Source organism: Delphinapterus leucas, chromosome 1, assembly GCF_059928025.1.
Source record: "Delphinapterus leucas isolate spDelLeu-1000000601 "Yukka" chromosome 1, BTC_Dleu_Yukka2, whole genome shotgun sequence".
NCBI lineage: Eukaryota > Metazoa > Chordata > Mammalia > Artiodactyla > Monodontidae > Delphinapterus > Delphinapterus leucas.
The window spans coordinates 109445490-109470094 of NC_143129.1; the positions used below are offsets into that span (position 1 = coordinate 109445490).

Genomic DNA, 24605 nt, shown 5'->3' on the forward strand with positions numbered 1-24605 from the left:
GGTTTATTACTGATTTCCAAACTTGCACAATCAAACTGGTAGGCTGCTGTAAAATGACACTGAACAACACTCCTCATATTCAATATAATCTTAAGTGAAGAAAATGCTGTGAGAATGTCTATGTGAATAAATGTCACCAGAAAGCATGCTTCTCTATGGTTTGGGGTTGGAGGAAAGGATAGGAAGTGAAAAGCCACACTTTTCTTTTTCTGTACCTGTCAGATTTGAGAAATTACTGGGTTCCTACAGAGTTCTGTTGCAGTAGGGAAACCTGTTCTGCTGATTACCACACATAAAGGTGATGAATATGCAGACCGCTAAAAGATAATGCTGGGCTTAAAAGAAATTTTTTTAACACTCACTCTCTCATCCTTCAGAAGTTAGGGCTGGGAAGGAGGAGTATTTCTGTTAAAAAGAAGTATTTTCAATGTTTACATGCACAGGCACTATGCTTGTTACTTTACCAGTGAAAACAGAACAGATATTACAAGACCTGACACTTCAGGGGCCTAGAATCAAACAAAACCAAAAGTCTTCCAGGATAGATGAGGCATCTTTATTAATATTGGCCTGAGTAACTGAAAAATCTGAAAGATGAGGTTTAACTGCACAGTCTTCTTTGATGAGGCTATACCACTTAATTTCCTCAAGTGTGATTTAGTCTCAACAACCCAGCTAGTTTCCTTTTGACAGCTGAAGTATCAGAGGCTTTGGACAGGGTAAGGGATTTATCCAGGATCACACTGGTTAAGAACAGTGCTAAAAATGGACACCTTTATCACAAGGGTATCTTGCTTATCTATGAAGTCTGATATTCCTTCATGCACTGCAGTAACAATTGTCACTTTACCCATACTCTGTATTCTTCAAAAAAATGAGTTGGGATTTTCCCTCCTTCTCTACATGAATAAGTACTAAATGATAACCTCTGTGAAAATATACACTCAAAACTGAAACAAAGGAGAGCTGTGACCAGTAAGTAACCCAAAGGGTCAAAATGTCATCTATTTTCAGAAATTTGAGGGCTCACACAAACCCAATTTTTCTAAAACGTCTCTTTCAGATATAAAAAAAATTTTAGTGTAAACTTTCAAAAGGGATTTCATCTGTATATTCAGGGCTCATATTTAATATAACTCTTTTCCCACCTTGCGCGTTTCTTACTGGGGAGAAGGCAGAAGAAGATTCAACTCTGTCAGTGATTCTCTAAAAATATTTGTCTAATCTGTGGCCCCTGGCCTCCTCCCTGAAGTAACACAATAGCCCCGGGGGCACAGGGAAAGAACCAAAAAAGTCAACCTGTGGAAGAGCTTTTCCTTTTCCATAAAATAACATGGACTGGGCCACGTGCAGAGATAACTCCTTCATGGCATTTTCCTAAGCTGCTCTTGATGTTGTTTTTCAGTAAAGAGTAAACAGTTTGACAAGGAAACAAATGCCAGGAGGTCAGAGATCAGTTTAAAATTCAGATACTTTAAAATGGGTGATGGGTGGCTTTCTAAATTAGAGCAAATTGTTTCCTTTGAAGAACACCAGTTCTTTTTCCCAGTTACTCCTTTCGTGGCAGGATCTCAACCACTGAGTCAAACATAAGAAGCTACACTGATTTCCAAGTTCGTAAAAAGAAATTTTTCTTTATGAAACTAACTTGTTGATCTTCAACCTTTCTGTGAAGTTACAGCAAGTGTTAACTCCAAGGTGAGACACCAGTGACTTTCTTAAGGTCACGTAGTCAGTAAGAGATGAGCAAATAACCCCAGAAGTACTCCCACGGGTCTACGCTTCTAACCACTATACCACACAAGCTCACATGTCTGATTCATTTTAAGAACTGAGTAGACCTTATGATTTCAAAGGCCCACTTTTATATGCTCTTCAAATAATTTTTGAAATCTGTCATTACAAAATAAAAGATGCTAATGAAAACGGACAATTCTATTGTTTCTAATTAATTCATCCTTTCTGTGACAGCCAAGAAGCATCTTCCAACATCATCAACTAATGAAGACTTTAGAAGAAGGCTAAGACATGCCTCTCAGCAAGCAAATCCTGGCAGACATAGTTAAATTAACTGATTTAGCATATCTTTATCTAGCACATTAATAATTGCACTAGAATTAAGGATAGTGGTTGTCAATTCTGTCTGCACAAATTACAGCTGGGGAACTTAAAAATACATATGTCCAGCCTCCACCCTAGAACAGTCAATCAACATCTTTGGATCAGGTATTTGTAATTTTTATTTTATTTATTTTTGGCCACACGGCGAGGCTTGCAGGTTGTTAGTTCCCCAACCAGGGACTGAACCCACGCCCTCGGCAGTGAAAGAGTGGGGTCCTGACCACTGGACCGCCAGGGAATTCCCAAGTATTAGTAATTTTTAAAAGCTCCCTATGTGATTCTAATGGACAACCAGTGTTTAGAACCACTGTTAAATTTTTGAATTGAGATAATCTGTGCAGTTCTGATCATTTGTTATACTTGTTAACTATACTGCTGGACAAAACTGAATAGCAAAGGAAATGAGATCTCTATATAAATACCTATGTAACAAAGCAGAAGGTAATACAGTCCAAAAGAAAGGTCTCACCTATAGAAATTTGTACAAGGAAGATATTATTTGTACCTCGGGGGGAGGTTAAGAAAGACTTCTAAGGAGGTAGTGACATTTGAAGTGGGTCTTGAATGCTAGGACCGAGGAACATGAAAAGTAAAGGCATTTTAAGCAGAGTCCACAAACATACAAGCTAACAGAGATGCCTGTAGGGGAAAAGAGTCAGTAGATACAATGTAAGGACACAAAAGAGAAATAAGTTGGGTAGGCAGGTTGGGGCCACTTTAGGAAGGCCTTGAATTTCAAGCAAAATTACATGATAGGAAATGGGGTATTAAAAGGTTTCTGAACAAAGGCCTGCCCTGATCAGAACTGAGCTTTAGTGAGATTACTCTGGTAGCTGGAGGAAGGATGGACTAGTTGAGGAAAGAGACACATGGCAAGAGACGTGTTTAAGAAGGCTATAATTGCAGCAGTCTAGGCAAGTAATGAAAGCCTGATGTGGGTTGGTAGCAGTGGGAAAGGAGAAGAAGGAAGGCTTTAGCAATTGATTAAATATGGGAGATAAAGGCAAAGGAAGCACCAAAGCCAAGTCAAACTTCAATTCTGGGTAATTAGGAAGATGGAAATGCCACCAAAGGAAAAGAAAGGGAAGATCAGCTCAGTCTCAGATTTCTGAGTGTGAATTGCTTGAGGGATATCAAATGGAGATGCTCCCCCACCCCCATAAAATTTTGGTTTGCAACCTAGGAGAGATGTCAGAGCTGAAGACACAACTTTGCAGGGAGGGACAAAAGAAACATTTCATTAGGACAACCAATTTTCTTCCTAAGATAACTCCATTACCCTTTACCAATCATATCTGTCCTGATTTCTTAAACTAATCTTTCACCAGCACTCCTCTGAATCTCTTGCATCCTTGTCTTAGCTTTCCTATTTGTCAAAACTACAACTAAAAAAAAAAAAAAAAAAAAAAAACTACAACTAAGTAGTGCTACAACCTGCTTTCTCCACACCTACAACAGGATGGCTGAAAACTACTGGAGGACAGGAAAGTGGCAGGAAGAAGGGAACTTCGAAGATTGATATAACTACAAACCCATGATCTCTGGCTTCAGCTGGGTAACTTGTCAATTTTCTCTGGCACTTGGTTAGGTCCTTTTCCGATACTCTCAATGACTGTTACCTCTTTTTTTCACGCCCTACTCAACCATCATCTCTTCACTCTTAGAATACATCATATCTTACTTGAAGTTGTCAGGCGTAATTTAAAAATCTCTCTTCTAGGGACTTCCCTGGTGATGCAGTGGGTCAGAATCCGCCTGCCAATGCAGGGGACACGGATTTGAGCCCTGGTCTGGGAAGATCCCCACATGCCACGGAGCAACTAAGCCTGTGCACCACAACTACTGAAGCCCGCGTGCCTAGAGCCCATGCTCCGCAACAAGAGGAGCCACCGCAATGAGAAGACCGCTCACCACAACGAAGAGTAGCCCCCCCCACTGCAACTAGAGAAAGCCTGCGCGTAGCAACGAAGACCCAACACAGCCATACATACATAAGTAAATAAATATCTCCCTTCTACTTACAAACTTACCTATAGCCACATTACTCTTCATTTATTTTCTTCCTGCCCCAGAAGATGTATCTCTCTCCTGTTCAAGCTACTGCTGCCTGTAACCATGATCCCACTTCTTTGTACCTCCTCTGGGACCCTGTTCCACCATGCATGTCTACCCCCCCAACCCTGCCCTCAGCTTCAGATTCTTTTTTTTTTTTAACTGGCTCCTTCTCCATACCCTACAAACATGCTTAAGTCTCTTTTCTCCCAAACAAATTGTCGCAGTTCAATTTCTTTCCTGCCCTGCCCTCAGCTTCAGATTCTTTTTTTTTTTTAACTGGCTCCTTCTCCATACCCTACAAACATGCTTAAGTCTCTTTTTTTCTCCCAAACAAATTGTCGCAGTTCAATTTCTTTCCTACTCTTATCATCAGTTTTCTCAAAAGAGAAACCTCCATTTGCTGACTCCACTTCCTCATGTTAACCTGGGATACTGGGATTCATATAGTCCTTCAAATTACATAAAAAGGTTTCTTTTTTTTTTTTTCTTCCAAATGTGTATTTTTTTTCCTTTGGGGAAAGAATACATAACTTTATTCCTACTTTCAACGTATAACCATATCTCTCAATCTGTAATGTGAGCTGTAGAGGATTAGTGGCATTTAGTTTTACACAGTTTGAGGAATTCTGGAGCATGTGAAAGTTGTATAAGTGTTAGTGTTTTGGATGAGCAACATACTTCTCTGCACTGAAACCACAGGAATACTAGTTATAACCTGGCAGTTGCATTATTCTTAAAAAACATTTTTGCAGTGTGGCTGATTTGTCACTCATTGAAATTAGAAACCTCCATGTGACAAACAACATCATAATGTGGGGCCTGAAAAACTCATTGGAAAGAAAATCAGTAAATAAATAAAACTGTGAAATTGTACAGACAATTCAGTTACTGGAGTGTGATTTCACCTCCACAGAAATTACAGGTGTTCAAGCAGTTTGTAGCAGTTTCCTGAGTACTTTTGCTCCAAATGGAATTTTCAGTATTAAGCTCCATGTATTTTGATATGTTGTGTCTTTTAAGGCAGAGTATACCTAAGCTGTACTAAAATGACAAAGAGCCAACTCTCAGACTGCTCACTGAAAGCGGACATGGGACGACACAAACAGCAATAGTGAGAACTAGATAACAGCAAGCCTCGTTTTACCCTTTGGCCTTTATAATCTGCTCTAAAACTTTGTAAAAATATTTAAACCAGGAGTAAATCGGAAGTATTTTAGTTTTGCCTTCAGGAACTATATGACTTTACTGTTAACTAGAACTATCAGAATGAGAAAAGTCAGAGGCAGGAAAAATATTAAAAAGGTGTTAAGTCTCTATAATACACAATCTAAATGGAAGTGTTTAAAGACAACAGAGAAAAAACACACTAGGTGATTTGGTTCTTGAATTTAACAAGCACTCAATATGCCTAGGAATAATAATTTTTTTCCTTATAATTTTCATGCAAGTTTGCAAGACTAGTTAATAAAATACATTCAGTAAGACTAGTTAAAGGAAGAGTTTGCCTCTAGAGTGAAATTTTCCATTAAGACCCATTAATATTTGATAAATGCTTCCAATTCAACGAACAAATACCAACATGTAAAGCATTTAAAGAATTCTCCAGAATTGTGTCTGTGATGCATCAGATAAATAAAAGATTTAGTGCCATATCTACATACTCGGTGATTAACTGCTCTATAACCAATTCTTCTATTTATCAGTCCACAGAATATGAAAGAGTAAGTCCATGGAAATCAGAGAAGAGCAGTATTTGAAATATAGTTTTAAAATCAAAGACACATTAAAAAAAATTAAAATGCTTACTAATTTTATAATTATATGAATTAAAAGATAATTTCCCAGTTACATCTAGTTTTGTTTTTCATTAATTTTATTAAAGATTTTATAAATATCTTTTTGCAAAAAAGCAATGCTAGATTTGGTTAAAAGCAGCAATTCTTTTTAGGCTAGTCACATCCTTATCAGACAATATCCACCCTGGAAAATATGAATCATTACCAAGACAAAGGTTACTGTCCTTTTTACTCATGATAGTAAGCAACTATTTGTTTTTTCCTGTGCAATTTCACCAGTGTTACCAATTCTATTTTGAAGTTCGTAACACCAACAATAATTTATCCAAGTTTTTCCTGTCCATTCATTCATTTGATTTATTCTACAAATATTCACTTAGTGCTTATTAAATGCCAGATTGAGTGCCAGATTTAGGGAGACAAAAGTAATCTAGACAATGTCCTTGGCTGCATGGAGATTATGTTTTGGTAAGAAAACAGTTTCAAATTTGCCTAACTTACTGTAGACATTTTCCTGGTTTAGTATTGTTTACACACTGTCCAAACACAATTTTTGGATGAATGGAAAGTCTCTTATTCTCATGTAGAAACTGTGTGTGTGTATGTATGTGTGTATATATGTGTGTATTTTTTTGTGAAGTACATGTATATGTCCCTAAGACTGATTTGTGGATTATAAAAGATGAGAAGGCAGGTAAAAATCATAAATCTGAAAAAAAAAAGTTAGACACCAGAATTAAACACAGTAGCTATACAGGTCAAACTTAGAAATGCTGCCCTAAATTAATTCTAAAGCAGATCACTAACCTGTGGTGGAGGGGGATAAACTAGAACAACTAATGAAATGATAACACTAATACGAGTTTTTGGAAGGAGAAACATACAAGATTTGGTCCATTCACTTTTGAAATTAAGTACAGGAGGCAAAATGTTACCAAACAACTCTGACATTCAAGGCAAGGAGAGAGAAACATGTGGGGGAAGGTGGGTAAGGGAGGTGGGTGACAGGGATGAGGGAAGAAAAAATAATCGGCAAATATGCCTTTGGTGACATTCCCAGTTTCTTCATGGAACACATCCTATCAGTTACACTGTCTTTTCAGTACTCCCAAGCCTGCCTGTCTGACATCTCCTTCCCCTTTGCTGCCAACATGCTCAAGCCTCCACTATCCTGAGAATCTTCTGAAGATTTACTATGTCCTATTGGATTATAAGCCCTCTCTTCTTTTCTCTTATGCCAACCATATGAAGAGTGGTCAACATTTGCTATGTCTAGTATCTTCACAACTGTCTACTAGAGCAGCCTTTGCAATCTGGTCTCCACTATCATTCTACGGAAACTGCTTCCTTGAAGGTCACCCACAACTGTGGTTGCCCAAACCATAGCCTTTGTTCAGTCCTTGTCTTTGTTCAGCAGAGGATAACTGCCTGGTTCTCAGGAAGGTAGTTACCACCTCTTTCTTGAACCTCAAACCTGCTTTGGATTCCCTGACAGTGTTCTGATTGTATACACACCTTTCTAAGGTACACTGGGCAGTGGCAAGTGCACACATTTTGAAATCAAAATCCCAGCTATGACCTTGGACAAAGTGCTTGTCTTCCCATGGTCTGTTTCTTTCTCTGGGAAGTGGGACACTACCACTGACCTCACTGAATTGTGAGGATCAAATGAAATAATGTAGGTAAAGAGTCTAGCATGTTTGAGTTGGTGTTCCAAAAAACAAATGTTTGTTCCTCCCCTTTCTGCCTTTTTTTTGTATTCCTCAGGCAACCTTGGCATAGATGCAGCTATTCCACAGATTCTCTCTTTCCTCTGCACTTAATACCCTCTACCTCTGCCTCTCACCCATCTCAATAATGACTCTAAAATCTGAGTCTATGATTTTTCTTACCATTCTTTAGCTTCAATTCCACATTTTCAACTGCTACTGGGGAACCGCCCAACTGGATAATCTGCCTTAACCTTAAATCTCCCTGAACAGGAACAGTCTCAGTGCTTGGAGAACAGGTATTAAACCAAATGCAGTATATCCTTCAATTAGTTCCTCATACTCTCTTCCCTAAAAGAACCACTATTTTTCCCAGTTATGTCTTAATTTTGTGAAATCATGTTTGGCTCCTCTTACCCCCACTGCTAAACTTTGTAGATTCTGGTGCTGCAATGTCTCTCATCATCTGTCTCTCCCATTTCATTTTCACTGTACTCATTTCAGTTCACTGCCTCAGTGCTCGCTGGGTAACTAGGCTGTTACTAGGGGAGGCCTTGAGAAAATCAATTTCATAAATGCTGTGGGCAAGAGCCAGAATGCAAGGGATTAATGAAAAGCACGGGAATCACTGACAGCAGACTAGCTCTTCAAGAAGTTTGACAAATGAAAGGATGATAGTCTGGGGGGGGGGTCAGTGAAGTTACGGACAAAGGATAGGTTTGTTTTTTTTTTCTGTTTTGTTTTTTAAACTTTAAAGATGAATAAGCACTTGAAGGCAGGAGGGAAGGAGTCAACAAAAAGCTAGAAATGATAGCTTCCTAAATAATCATTCATTCATTGCCAGGTATTTATTGTAAATCTATGATGTTCTAGGCACGATGTTGAAGTGCTGGGTATATAATGGTGAGTAAAATCAGACATAGAACCTGCCCCTAAAATCTTCAAGTTGAGTGAGACAGACATTAATCAAGTAATCATACAATTAAATATAAAACTGAAAACAGGGCAAGTGCTAGGAAAGATAAGTACATGGTGTTATGATAGCGTATTATAAAGATACTTGATCTAGTCAGGGAAGTCCACGAAACATTTCTTGAGGAAGAAACACTTCCTCAAGTTCTGAGAGATGAAAGGGGAATTAACCAAAGGAAGAGGGGAGGGAAGAACATTTTGGATATAGGGAACATCCTGTGTCCTATGCTGAGGGAGAGTATGATGAGAAGGGCTGGAAAGAAGGTCAGAGTGGTAGGAATGGGAGAACAAGGTAGGGTAATGTGAGATGAGGCTGGAGAAGGGGCTGGACGACGCAGGGCCATGTAGGCCACAATAAGAGCAACTGGAAGCCTTCGAAGGACTGGCACAAGGTGGAAGACAGGATCAGATGTGACTCCAGCAAGACTGATCTTCCTAAAACACTGGCTTCATGATGGTACTCTCTGCTCAAAACTTAAATGACTTTCACTGTCCACTAAAATAACTTTCCTTGCCATTAAAAGGTTCTATCTCTACAATACACCCAACTTCCCAACCACTCTGTCCAGTTATCTTATACTCTTCACTACATCTCTTCTTCTTGCTTTTTTCATTACACAGGTACTTCCTAGAATGCTTGCATCCTTTCATTTCTATTTCTTGAAACGGTTTCTATCTTTTGGGCCTATCACAAATCCCACTTCTGTGAAACCTTTTTTGATCTCCCTAGTAGAGCTCTTTTGCTTCTCTGAACACCCAAACAGTTTGTGTTTCTTTCTTGCCATTTAATAATACATTCAACTTTTTACTGTAGTCACCTGTGCACATATCTATCTCCCCCTTTCCTCAACCCCCAGTAGTCTTCCAGGGCAGGATCTTTGTTTAATCTCTGTATCCCCCACAAGGCCTAAGATACAGTCTTACCCATAGCAGCTGCTCAATAAACATTTGTTGGTTATTTTAAAGTCAGATTTCTAATATTTGAAAACTTTTCCATTATTGTATAGTCAGCCTCTACACTGATTTACAGTTATGATGCTACAGCAAAGTGTGAGTCTCATCCTTTCCTGGTATAATGTGGGCTCTACTTACGCTGGTTTTAGTGGCTTGATATTAAAAACATTAAAATAAAGTGCAAATAAACTCTTTAGAAGGAAAATCAGGGCTACAGGCAAGGTAGCTTATCATTCCTATAGCTAACAATCTATTATCTCCAAGACGAAACTCAGATTACTCCAACATACCTAGTTCAAAGAAGTTATATCAATGAATGGTTGGGATCTTTTCATCAATAAAAGAAAAAATAAGTTATTCTAGAACTACTTTAAAAATTTTCCTTGGGGCTTCCCTGGTGGTGCAGTGGTTAAGAATCTGCCTGCCAATGCAGGAGACACAGGTTCGAGCCCTGGTCCGGGAAGATCCCACATGCTTCAGAGCAACTAAGCCCGTGTGCCACAACTGCTGAGCCTGCGCTCTAGAGCCCGTGTGCTACAACTACTGAAGCCTGCACGCCTAGAGCCCGTGCTCCGCAACGGGAAGCCACCGCAATGAGAAGCCTGCGCGCTGCAACGAAGAGTAGCCCCCACTCACCGCAACTAGAGAAAGCCCATGTGCAGCAACAAGGACCCAATGCAGCCAAAAATAAATAAAATAAATTTTTAAAAAATTTCCTTAAATGTGATCTGAACAAAGAATCAGAAATTCTGACATAAAATATCAGGTTTCTAGATGTCCCTATTTGTTGATAAGACTTATTCCCAGAATAAAATGTAAAGAATAATATGGAAAAAAAAAAAAAGAATAATATGGAAGCGGGGGAGAAAAGGTCCATGGTTATAGTGAGGATTCTGTAAGAAAATGAGTTCTAAAACATAGTTTTACATTAAAAAAATCAACTTACACATTTTACTTTGCTCTTCATCACCTTTAATATTTATATTGCTGAGGTACTAAATCACTTCACTGTTTCCTTAAATATCCAGGGCAGGTCCCTCATCTTTGATGTGGAGAGCAATATAATGTCAGGTAGGTCTGTAGTAGAAAGAGAGTTAAGGAATCTTCGGGGGTGTTCATCCCATTTACTTAAATGAGTACTGTGTAATCTTTCCACAGAAAGAATGGCTAGCAATATTATCAACGTATTTCTTTGCCAAGCTTAAGGACTAAGATACCAAACAAACTAGTAACACTTGGGCAGTGTCACCATGGCTATCAGCACAATTACATTGTTTCCTATGCTAAATATACTCATCTCCACTGTCTCCTTCAGTAGCCTTTGACATACTGCATTAAAACTGTTTCTTACTTATAACATCCCATCGTTGAATTCACACTGCCAAGTTGATTTAACCAGGACTTAGTCACCTCTTACTGCCAACAAGACAAAAAATGCACAATGAGGTTAAGAAATTTGTGCAAGGCACACTGCTAGTGCAAGGGAAAATCCAGAATGAGACTCAACTTAAGGTTTTAAGAGACCCTTGCATAGTTAAAGGTGGTCTTTGGGTTAAGGGAGTTACACTTACTAAAAATATCATAACAATGCTTAATAATAATTTACATAAATTTAATTTTATCCTAGGCACAAATCTAAAGTCCCCAAATTTGAAAAAACCCAGAGGCATATGAAGCTATTACTATTAAGGACTTCTAAAAGAAAAACAACGTAGACAAGAACATACCATGAAGAAGTATGTCATCATGAGCTTTCTATTTCAGAACTATTGTCTAAAAAACTGAGATAAAAACTTTGATTATATAAAAGACCATGACAGCCAAATAAAATAAAATGTTTTTCTTATAACAGATGGTTTGTGTTCTGATAATGTTTGCATTTAATGCTTTAGGATTACCTATTAATAAGGAAGCAGGGATGCTTTCCATTGATATTTCTAATTGAAAAGAAACAAGTTCTTTGTAATTCACTTAGTAGCGATATATTACACATAGGTTTGTTTAAAGGGCTGGGCTGTAGTGACTTTAAACTTTATATCTAGATCCTGTTTGTGACAGCTCTATAGAGCAGCTTTGGAGATGTGTGTTGGAAAAACTTTTCTTCATAACTACTGCTATGTAACAATTCTCTCAACATAGTGGCTCCAACTTTTTCAGTGCTCTAAGACAGAAATGGGACCAACCAGTGGTGTCCACACACAATGATTATCACACTCTTACGGTGCAGAACCCTGAGGCTAGGGATAACAGTGCCCTTACGCCTCATGCTTCCTGGCTTCTCCTGACCTGTGCTCTCAGTGCACTCAGTCAGGATGTGAAGATATCAAGAGTACACAGGGAGACTGACTCCTCAAGTCGAGGCTGTGACTGGTAAGGGCTAAGCGCTGCCTGATACTAGCTGTCACCACTGCTGTTACTGTGCTGCTTGGGAAGGGGAAGCCGGGGAGCACATCTTTTTGCTGAGGATCCTTGGTGACTTTAATATGTATTCTGGCCCGAGGTTGGGGACTCGTAGCTACCTATGGATTAAAAAACCAATATTATAAAATTGCCAAAAATATGAGGAATTCTGAGGGAAAAAAAATCACTGAAGAAAGCAGTCTTTGGTTAAAAATTTACACAAGTATTATTTTTCCTTTAGAAAATATCTGGGTTCCCACACAGCCTGCTGACTGAGGATAAAGTTACTTCAATTAAAAAATATTTTATTTTTCTTAGATAAACTCTCAGCAATAAGTATAGGGGGCTTAGAAATAATCTAATTATTATTTAACCCTCAGTAAGTAAGTACTTTACTTAAACTTCACAATGACAAGGGTATTGTGATAGTAAATATTAGATAAACAAATCCAAGATTTACACAAGCAAAAAACAAACCAAAACAGGAATTTTATGGATATTGAGGAATCCAAAATAAATACCACTAGTTATGGTTCAGACATTTAATTTATATGGTCTCATATTCAACACTATGATCTTTTTTTTTTTTGTGAGGGGGCTCATAGGTACTCATTTTGCATACGTAGTAGAAATTCCTAGAACATAAAAAATTGATGTTACAGGTCCATGAAGGCCTAAATTTAATACGAACAAGCATATTTAAAGTTTGGAAAAACTGCAAACATAAGCCTGGTGGGACTACTGGGTGTAAGGCAAGAAGAGATGACCTTTGAAGTTCAATCTATGGAGTGCCAGTGGAAATTTAAAACAGTGCAGCTACTGTGGAAAACAGTCTGGCAGTTCCTCAAAAGGTTAAACAGAGTTAGCACATGACCCACTAATTCCACTTCTAGGTATATACCTAAGAGAACCGAAAACTTACGTTCACATAAAAACTTGTTAACAAATGTTCATGAGAGCCAAAGAGTGGAAACAACCCAGATGTCCATCAACTGATGAATGGATAAACGAAATGTGGTATATCCATACAATGGAATATTACTCAACCATAATAAGGAATTAAGTACTGTTACATGCTACAACATGAATGAACCTTGAATACATTAAGTGAGAGGAGCCAGATACAAAAGGCCACATATTATATGATTCCATTTATATGAAATGTTCAGAATAGGTAAATCCATAGAGATAGAAAGTAGATTAGTGGTTGCCCGGGGATGGAGGAAGGGGAAACTGGGACTAAGCTAATAGATATGAGGTTTCTTTTGGGGGTGATGAAAATGTTCTGGAATCAGACAGTGGTGATAGTTGCACAAAATGGTGAATATACTAAAAACCAGTGAATTATACATTTTAAAATGGTGAATTTTAAGTTATAGGAATTATATCTCAATAAAATTCAATTAAGTATAAAAAATTCCATAATTATAAGGAAACAAAAATTATTTCAGTTATCTATTATGGTCGCAAATACTGAGAACTAAATTGGGAATGTTAAGAGAAAGGCTTTGGAATACTTCTGAGAACCAATAAATTTCTAAGGAACCATCTCTTCATTTTCATGGTGTGCTCACATATTTCTCTAAGGAAATTAGTGATGGGCGTGCTATAACAAACAATCTGCTGAGGCAAAAAGCCTTGGTCTCATCTTTCCATTCATGTCTAGTGCCCTAGGGAAGTGACTCTCCTGAGTGTCTATCTTTATGATGGTTACCTAAAGTGGCTGCCCACGTCCAGTGAAGGCTTTTGTTTAGTGATCATGGTCAAGTTGAGCTTATTTAAATACCATTTCCCAGAACTTACATGCTACTCCTGGAACGACGGGAATACTCAAAGCTTTTAGGGGGAATGAACTATTGCATGGTCTCTGTCTAGGAAGTGGGCCACAGTTCACTGAAAACAGTTCAGATAAATAAAATGAAAGCAGACATTTTTGGAGATGATCTTGAAAGCTTTCCATTAGAGAACATCAAGGGCATAAAACTAGGAATAGCATGTATCCATGTTAGACTACAAGTCACTTTCTACCCTCCATTCTTTCTAAGTAGCACAAAGTAAGTAAGTATTTACCTACTTACTCCTTCATTAGATAACCAAATCATTCCCATGGAACACAGTACACACCTCTCCCTGGCTATCCACAAAGAGACTCTGGACTCCCATGCTAAAATTAACCATAGATCATCACAATACATAAGCAGTGGGCTTTTTACAAAGGTTCCACATTAAACTTGGGTGAAAAAGTTAACATTTTAAATACAAGAAGTTATTGTATTTCTGGCCTGTGTGCTGCACATAGAACTCCGGCCAGTCAGTTTGCTTCTCCATAGCCTTCTATATGGCTTCTCTTTGGCTGCCAGCCTTGGTCTGGACCCTTCCCTAGATTTCTCAGCTTTAGGTCAACATCTGCATAGTCCCCACTCGTGTTACAGGCTCAAGTATAATGACAGAGGTCAAAGAACACTGGGAAGACTAAGGGCAAAGGGAAGAGGGAAAGGAGGATAAGGACCGAGCTGAGGCGGGTGTCCTACAGCTATAAAATCTCAAAATACCAGTCAAAATATCCTCAGAGAAACTTCCCTGAAAACCATGACCATGATAAAAAGTGATCCTTCAGTTTCTGTTTTCCTATACAGAAGGGTAGGTAAGGGTAGATGAAAATTATGAGGAATATAAAAACAAATATATGATATACTATGAGGAGGCATCAGAAAACACACTTTAATGTAATTTATTGTGCTTTCTAATTTGATGTATAAACACATCAAAATATATAAATACATTAAAAGCTTTACACAGTAGAGCATACAGGTACTAAAATATTTACAGCAGACTATATATATTCATATACATTTTTATGAAAAATCATGCATCAAGACTGTAGAAAGAGCCTAATATCTTTATTAGAGCATATTTATGTGAGAAAATCAGATTTGATTTTGTATTATTTCAACATATAGTATGTAATCATAAAGTATAAGGTTCAACAAAAACAAAAACTTACTATAGCCAGGAGTTTAAGCAATAACACCAACTACCAGGTTACTTTATTGCATTTCTAATCCGTTACTAAAAGCAAAAACAAACAAAAACAGTGTTATCACTATTATAGATGTCCTTCTATGTGTAAGGAGTTCTTGAGAACTTACCTTTGTTAATTATAACATTTATTAAATAAAAATGAGAGGAGTAAAGGAACATTAATTCCTTCACTGTTAAATAAATGTATACTGGGACTTCCCTGGTGGCGCAGTGGTTAAGAATCTGCCTGCCAATGCAGGGGACATGGGTTCCAGCCCTGGTCCAGGAAGACCCCACATGCTGCAGAGCAACTAAGCCCGTGCGCCACAACTACTGAGCTTGAGCTCTAGAGCCCGCGTGCCACAACTACTGAAGACTGTGAGCCACAACTACTGAAGCCTGTGCACCTAGAGCCTGTGCTCCGCAACAAGAGAAGCCACTTCAATGAGAAGCCCGCGCACCGCAATGAAGAGGAGCCCCTGCTTGCTGCAACTAGAGAAAGCCTGTGTGCAGCAAGGAAGACCCAACGCAGCTTAAAAAAAAAAAAAAATGTATACTGCTTAAGCTTTGAAAGGTCTTTCAGTGTGCTCTTGGTAACTATTTAGGGTCTGAATGCATAGTATAAATATCAATAAATGTTGCGGTCACACTGGCCATCCAAGTCCTATGGAATTAGTGAGAAATCTAAATGAAGTGTGAATGGGTCATATTGTATTTTTATATATAGATGCACTGAGTGTGGAAAGATCAAGTGAACCAATTTGATTTGATGAATTTCTTTCTGAGATTATATGGGTATAAAATTCCCATCAGTATACACTGATAAATTACACATTATGGTTCAAATTTTTAAAATGTTAATACATCTGTGAAAGTGCAAGGGAAGTTACTAGGAAAAGATGATTTGCTACAGAGACACCTTATCTACTTTTAAGAATATAGATGTGAAAATTCAAGACCCAGATTTCTTTCATCTGGACTATCATGTTTTGCTCAAAATGTTGATTTTTCCCTCTAACAAGAGCTAGACCTGAGCCATTTATTTTACTAATAAAATTATATATGTGTATATGTATCCTTTTCTAAATGTTCTCATGAGGAATTTTGAAAACACCTTTCATGCATTAAACAAATGCTAATAACAAAACTTTGCAATATTCATATACAAAGAACAGTACCATTGTTATAATAATACTGAACATATTATCTTACTATATTCATCTTCAGTGTCTACAACTGCCATTCAGAACCATTTTCCTAGCTATAAAGATTTATAAGAAGTCCACTTTTTAATATGAATTCCAGAAATGTCTACAATGACTAAAAAAATTCCATTGGCAATCTGAGAGTAGATACAACAAAGATTTTCTGAATCATAGGATAATTATTAAAAAAAAGGTAATCCCATGTATGCCTACGTTCAATCTTAGTGGCGATAAATCAAAAAGCTGAATGAGGGGTTACTGTTCTACAAATACATGTGAGTGTTTACCTCCTTTCTCTTCATATGCACATACCTCTTTGAGTGTCTAAAGTCTCCATATTTTTCACTGGGTTTAAGGTTCTTTATCTAATGCTGGCCCTCATGCCTACTTTTTCTTTCCCCAGTAACAAAATATCTTCCCTAAAAAGTAACTGTGAACTCTAAGTGGGAGGAAAGAGGGGTGCAAATATAAAGTATAATTATACTTTACAGAAGCCAATGGGATTAGCTTTAACATAATGGATATGTATTTTAATTTTATCCCCATCTCATATAGTAACATTTATTCTAAAAGGTTGAAAAAAAGGACAGGCTGAGAAGGAAAGGGTCTATCAGTTGAGTCACAGATTCCCTGGGGGGCAGAAATATGAAAAGCTAAAGGGGATTTCTGAGAAATGAGGAAATAAGAAATAAAATAATATGGGGACAGGAGACAGAAGTCTTAGGATCAGATGACCAAACAATAAGGAGATTCAGCTAGGGAAGATAAAGAATGTTCAAAGAGGGCTTATTGCAAAAGTTACAGAAAATTATGAGAAAACAAGATTTGAAAGGCAAAACCCAAGAGGTACCAGCTAACTTGGTGTCTATAGTGACCAAAGATTTTAAAAGAAGCCAAAAGGGCCCTAACTGGAAAGGCTTTTAGTTGTCAAGGGATCAAAAGGACCAAAGACTAGGAGAAGGATGGGTAGATCTAACTGTAGGGCTTGGGGAAATAATGAAAGAGAAGGATTCAAGATGAATGACAAAAGGAAACAGTGTTGACTGCTACAACCTTAAGACTGACTGCACAATGTGAAATATGCAATACGTCTAAGATGTGTGCAGTTTCGTTTCTTGAATTCAATTAAGTTACTAGTTTTATGGGTCACTGACCCTTGAAATACCTACACTACATCCAAAGTTAGGCAAGTCAAATAAAAGGACTAGCAAAGTTTTCAGTATTTTGGGCCTCATGGGTGCCTCTATTAAAATCAAATACTAGAGGTATACTTTTGTATGGACTAAACTTAGGAGATTTTGATGGTAGACTTTTAAATTTCATTTTCCATACTTTTTTCTGTTGTTGTTCCTTGCTATACATTTTGGAGAAGGTGAGGCAATAGTCTGATACAAAAAGAAGTAGGACCTGACGTGTCCTCAGTAAGCAGCTGCTCATTAAGATAATACTTCCAGTTACTGGCTTAGAAAGCAAGATTCTGAGATTACTGCTGAGCCTGGGCCTCTGACTTGTCAACCAAAAAAGCTACTTCCCCTTTAGTATAATGAACTACAGAAGTACAGTTAAACAGTTATCTACGAGGGTTTATTAGCAGGCATAGGATATGGTGGGTGAGCAGAGATACTGATATTTTTTTTTGCCAGTGACCAAAATATTTACAAATTTCATAAACTGGAAAGAACTTTCTAAAAAATTAAGACCTGTTTCACAAATTACCAATTCAACTGGAACACTCAATAGCAGAAATGACAAAAGATTTGTTCTTATGGTTGATAAAAAATTTATGTCAGGGCATTCAAGTAAAGTTATTTTCTGTGTTCTGATTTAACGAATCATGTAAGCTGTATCTCGTTGGGTGACACGGATGCTGGCTCACTGAAGCCTACTCTAATGCCTCCCAGCACAGCCTTCTGTGGGACAGTGAGGCCAGAATAACATGTCAGACTGAAGTAACATCAAAGAAAGAAAAGTAGGGCTGGAGATGCTATGAGGTTGGCTCATAACACTTCTTGACCTGTGAGTGTCCAGTAAGTATTCAATGTCCTATGGGCTTCAATGACCTAACAAGTACCAAGTAGCAACAGTAATGCAGTAATGAATGGTCTTCAAAAGAAGACTTTTGCAATTCAAGCTGAAAAACACTACACTTACTAGATGGTTTTAACTCTATTGAAAGCCTTAGACACCACTAGTGATTTCTTAAAAGGTGAATGAGTATTAAATGTTTTATATATGCTTGTGTAGTATCTACTTTAGTTCCTTTAAATCTGTTTGATTTTAAAGATGTACATTAATTTGGAAAACAAAACTTTTCTGATGGTATCACTGATAAAAATGCTGATGAAAAATGAAATAGCATTAGCTATATTGCTAAAAATACAGATGTAAAATAATGAGGCCATTCAACATTAATAAAATGTACTGTTAAAAATGAAATTAAGGGGGCTTCCCTGGTGGCGCAATGGTTGAGAGTCCGCCTGCCGATGCAGGGGACACGGGTTCGTGCCCCGGTCCGGGAAGATCCCACAGGTCGCGGAGCAGCTGGGCCCGTGAGCCATGGCCGCTGAGCCTGCGCGTCCAGAGCCTGTGCTCCGCAACGGGAGAGGCCACAACAGTGAGAGGCCTGCGTACCGCAAAAAAACAAAAAAAAACAACTACAAGAAATTAAGGGACTAGCCTGTATGTATCATATCCCACATGGAGATGTTCTTCCCTTTCAAATGATTACAAATAATATTTGAGAAGAAAAATGCCCTTAGAAGAAAAGATAGTAAAAAATATAAAGAGAATGATTACAACTTATCAAAATATACCATATCACTTTACATGAAAGTTATTTTATCATATAGGAAAGGAAAATAGGCACAAAATAGAGGTACAATATTTTCCAAGAAAGTTTAGAAAATCAATGAATAACTTTGTTTTCCCCTAATCAAAATTCTTCATATTTAGTATTTAGAGTTAAAAATATGAAAGAGTACTTACAATGACAGCAACACCAAAGCAATTAAGGTCCACTCTGCAGGTTTATGTATAATATTTCTGTTTGTTAATCTGAAAGACAGTAAGATAAAATTTACCCAAAGATTGTTAAATACATAACCCTTCTATTTTTAGATATAATCAGGTTTATGATATCATGAAAGAGCACTATTTTTAAATTCTTGTTATATTTGATAGAACAGAGTTAATAGTATAATAATGTGGCTTGATATTCAGTATCTAATAATGGCCATCTCAAAAGGAAGTGTTCTAGTCCCACTTTTATATATTTATAACAATACTACTATTAGACAAGATGGTGATATAAGAACAATATGGGAAACTGAATTGTATGGTTTATTAAAATACATACACAAACACATACACCTCCCTGTAACCATATCCTCTATGTTTTTCCCTAATCAAATGTTTTATTAAAGCTGACAAGGTAAGCAATTTCTGATTTTAATTTTAATTCACCTTTTGTACCTTTCTACCTTGTGCTAGGTTGGCAGCAGGCAATTAAGGGATGTCATAATCCATAATTTACAGAAATGAGAGTTGACTTAATAAATTATAATACTAGGTCTTTATTCAAGAAAACTTAAGTTTTAAAAAATCAGAAGTAAACTCTATCACTTAGCAGTTGATGACAATAAAATACATTGTAGTCATCTTATTTCTCAGAAAGCATTTTAAAAATATCATTTATAAATCAATAAAAAAACAGCCAACAACATCTGATAAAGGACTGTTATCCAAAATATCAAAGAAATCTTAAAACTTAATAGGAAAACAAACTGCCCAATTAAAAATTGGGTCCAAGACTTCAACAGACACCTCACTAGAGAAGATATACAGATGGCAAATAAGCATATGAAAAGATGCTCCACATCATATGTCATCAGGGAGATGGAAATTAAAACAATGAGATATACCACACTATTAGAATGGCCAATATCCTGACCATCAACAAAACCAAATGCTGGCAAGGATGTGAAGTAAGAGGAACACTCATTCATTGCTGGTGGGAAAAAAAAAATGGCACAGCAATTTTGGATGACACTCTGGTATTTCTCACAAAACTAAACATAGTCCTATCATATAATCCAGCAATCACACTCCTTGGTATTTATTTACCCAAAGGAGTCGAAAACTTATGCCCACACAAAAACCTGCACATGAATGTTTATAGCAGCTCTACTAATATAACTGTCAAAAACTGGGAAGCAACCAAGATACTCTTCAGTAGGTAAATGGATAAACTGTGGTACATCCGGACACTAGAATATTATTCAGCCCTAAAAAGAAATGAGCTAGTGGGACTTCCTTGGTGGTCTAGCGGTTAAGAATCTGCCTTCTGATGCAGGGGACGTGGGCTTGATCCCTGGTTGGGGAACTAAGATCCCAAATGTCGCGGGGCAACTAAGCCCATGTGCTGCAACTACTGAGCCTGCGCTCCACAACTAGAGAGAAGCCCATGTGATGCAACGAAAGATCCCGCATGCCACAACAAAGATCCCGAGTGCTGAAACTAAGACTCGATGCAGCCAAATAAATAACACCATAAAAAAAAAGGGCTATCAAGCCATGAAAAGACATAGAGGTATTTTAAATGCATATTATTTAAGTGAAATTTAAATGCATATTATTTAAGCGCAAGAAGCCAGTCTGAAAAGGCCACAAACTGTATGATTCCAAGTATATGACATTATGGAAAAGGTAAAATTATGGAGGTACTAAAAAGATCAGGGACTTCCCTAGTGGTCCAGTGGTTAAGATTCTGAGCTCCCAGAGCAGGGGGCCTGGGTTCGATCCCTGGTCAAGGAACTAGAACTGGCATGCCGCAACTAAGAGCCCTCATGCCTCAACTAAAAGATCCCGCATGCGGCAACTAAAGATCCCGCATGCGGCAACTAAAGATCCTGCATGCGGCAATGAAGATCCTGCACGTGGCAACTAAGACCCGGTGCAGCCAAATAGCTAGCTAGCTAAATAAATAAATAAATAAATATTTAAAGAGATCAGTGGTTGCCAGGAGTTGTGGGGTGAGGGAGGATAGATGAATAGGTGGAGTGCAGAGGATTTTTAGGTCAGTGAAAATACTCTGTTACTATAATAATGGATAGATGTCATTATACATTTGTCCAAACCCACAGAATGCACAACACCAAGAGTTAATGATGTCATTAACATAGGTGCATCAATTATAGCAAATGTATGACTCTGGTGGGGGATGGTTTTAACGGGGAAGGCTACGTGTGTGGGGGAAGGGGGCATAAGGAAAATCTCTGTACCTTTCCCCCAATTTTGCTATGAACCTAAAACTGATTTTAAATAAAGTCTATGGAAAAAAAAACAGCCAATAAATATATTAGCAAAGGACATGAGCAGGCAATATACAGACGAGGAAAGCTGAATGGCCAGCAAACATTTGAAAAGGAGCTCAATCTCACTATTAATCCGGGAAATTAATATAAAAATTCACTCCATTACATTGGCAAAAATAAAAGATTAACAATACCAAGGGTTGGTGAGGACATGAAGAAATATTACTTTTTTTTTTTTTTTTTTTGCGGTACTCGGGCCTCTCACTGTTGTGGCGGAGCACAGGCTCCAGATGCGCAGGCTCAGCGGCCATGGCTCATGGGCCCAGCCACTCAGTGGCATGTGGGATCCTCCCGGACTGGGGCACGAACCCGTGTCCCCTGCATCAGCAGGCGGACTCTCAACCACTGAGCCACCAGGGAAGCCCAGAAATACTACTTTTAACACACTGTTGATGTGAGTAATCAAACCATTTAGCAATATCTAATAATACTGAAAATGCATATGAATAACTTATAAATATAAACCTTAAACTCTCTCACTATGCATAAGGAAATGTATATGAAGATGTTTGATGTGACCCTGCTTATAATAGAAAATATAATAAATCGTGGCATTTTTATAGAATACTAAATAGCTGTTAAAAAGAATGAACTTACACATTTTGCTCATCGTAATTTGAATGAAAGCAAGTATGGTATGACATTATTTATAAAAATCAAGAACAGACAATATTCATATTTATGGACACAAATATACGTACTAAAAGTATAAAAACAAAGACTGGAAAGATATACACGAAATTCACAGTACTGGTGGCTTCTGGGAGGAAAGGAGAATGGATTGGGGAAGAGGACAAAGAGGACTTCATGTTTTAGGTCTTTTGCATTGGTGATTCCATCTGCCTGAATGATAAGTTTTCTTACGTCACCTTTGCAGTAGGGTCTACCTGGGCCACACTATTAGTAAGTGCAACTCCCTCCACCTCCCAGCCCCAAACTCTTGACTTTCCTTATCCTGCTATATATTTTTCTTTATCCTCGTACCACTTACCACCTTCTAACATACGGTTATTGTTTATTTTCTGTTTTGCCTGGGCTGAGGGCAGGAATCTTTGTGTTCTTCACATATTTATTCCAAGTGCCCAGAATAAGAGTCAGAAGAGATTCAATTAATTTTTTCTGAATGAATGAACTTATAACATTTTATTTATTTTATTGAAAAAGATATGTCTTAATAGATTTGATTAATTCTGAGTGGAGATGTGTATCTTTGTTACATTACTCTCAATTTTTTCCATAGTTAAAATGTCTACAAATGTTTCCATAGTTAAAAGTCTATATGATATAAAAAGCAAGTACAGTATAGTGGTTAAAGAGTCTGACAGATATGGGTTCAATATTCAGATCTGTCATTAGTAGTGTTTTATGTTGGACACATTCAATGGCTGTAAAACTTTTTTTTTTTTTTAATTTAGTAAAATGGGGACAATAGTACTACCTACCTCACAGGGTTCTTGTGAGGATTAAACGTACAAACGACGTCCATGTTGCCAAATCCAATGGACATTTCTCAGTTCCCACCTTAATATACCAGGAGCATTTGACACAGTTGATCAATCCCTTCTCCTTGGTACACTTTCTACACTTGGTTTCCCCTCGCCTGATTCCCCTCCCCTCTCACTGGCACTCCTTCTGAGATTTTGGATCACCCCTTCTGAGATTTTGGATCACCCCAGGGCCTCTGCCCTTGTGTCTCTGCTCTCCTCTATATGTGCTCATTCCCTTGGTGATGTCATCCAATCTCATAGTTTTAAATATTAGATAACTATGTGCTCACAACTCTTAAATTTATTATCTCTAGCCTGTACCTCTTCCTTGAATTACAGACTTCTATATCTAATGATCTACCTTCATTTCCACTTGAATGTCTAATAGGCATCTCAAAACTTCAGTATAGCCAAAATTGATTTCCTTATCTTCCCCCGCAAACTGGGTCCTCTTGCAGGTATCTCCATCTCAGTAAATGGCTACCCAATCCTTCTAGAATCCAGTTGCTCAAGCCAAAAATTTTGTGGGTAACCTCGACTCTCTTCATATCCCATGTCAAATCAGTCATCAAATCCTGATGGTTCTATTTTCAAAATAAAATCTTATCACTTTTTATTACCTCCACTACTTTCACCTTGGTCAACATAATTTCTTGCCTAGATTATGGAAACAATATCCTAAACAACATCTAAACGGTCTTCCTGCCTCTGACCATCTACTATACTTCTCAAATCAGCAGACAGAGTGATACTGCTAAAAATGTATGTCAGATCACATCCTTCCCGTATTCAGAATCCACAAACTGCTTTCCATCTCACTCAGAGTAAAAGTCAAAGAATGACCATGGCTCCAAGGACTATATAACTATACTATAGCCATTCCCTGCCCTTTACTTCTCTGACCATATCTCTTTGTACCTTTGCCTCTGCTCATTTCTCCAGCCTCACCAGCATCCTTAATATTCTGTGAACATACCAGGCCTGCTTCTGCTTCAGGGCATTTGCACCTGTTGTTCCCTGTCTGATATATTTTCACAGATAGCAACATGGCTTGTTCCCTCACCAACTGTTAGGTCTTTATACAGATGGCACCTTCTCAATGAGGTCTTCCCTGACCAGCCTATTTAAAAATCACAACTTCCTCCTTAGTACCATTCCTTTTTCCCTGCTTCTGGAGAGAAAAGGAGGAGAATGAACTGGGAAAGGGAAAAAGGTATATCACCACATAATAACACACATATTGTCTTTAAAATTTTACATATCCTCTCCATTAGAATAGTTAATGAGAGAAGGAATTTTTTAAATTTTGTTCACTGTTTTATCTGTAGCAACTAAAACAGAATCTATCACATAACCAAAAAAGGCCAAAGAAGGGTAAGCATGTAAGAAAAAAAAATGTCAAGAACAGTTAAATAGAATTTCCTTTTCTATTGTATTCAAATCTCCCAAAGCCAAGACAAATTTAAGACTTCATGAATTTATTTACTCGTTCAGAAAAATATCTAGTGAGTGC

The 24605-nt window shown here is 37.7% G+C and overlaps 1 protein-coding gene across 7 annotated transcripts in view; it reads right to left on the bottom strand.

Annotated features, from left to right (window-relative positions):
* Nucleotides 1-24605, bottom strand: part of RPAP2 (RNA polymerase II associated protein 2) — a 95285-nt gene that overhangs the window by 27881 nt on the left and 42799 nt on the right. For 2 of the 7 annotated variants that reach the window (XR_016394756.1, XM_022553394.3), the window contains exon 11: nt 19219-19287. Coding sequence is in view for 2 of the 7 variants with exons in the window: in XM_022553394.3 (XP_022409102.1) it covers nt 19219-19287 (69 nt within the window). In the remaining 5 variants the exon portion in view is untranslated. The other 5 variants (XR_002641927.2, XR_016394757.1, XR_002641930.2 and 2 more) reach the window with 5 other exon arrangements.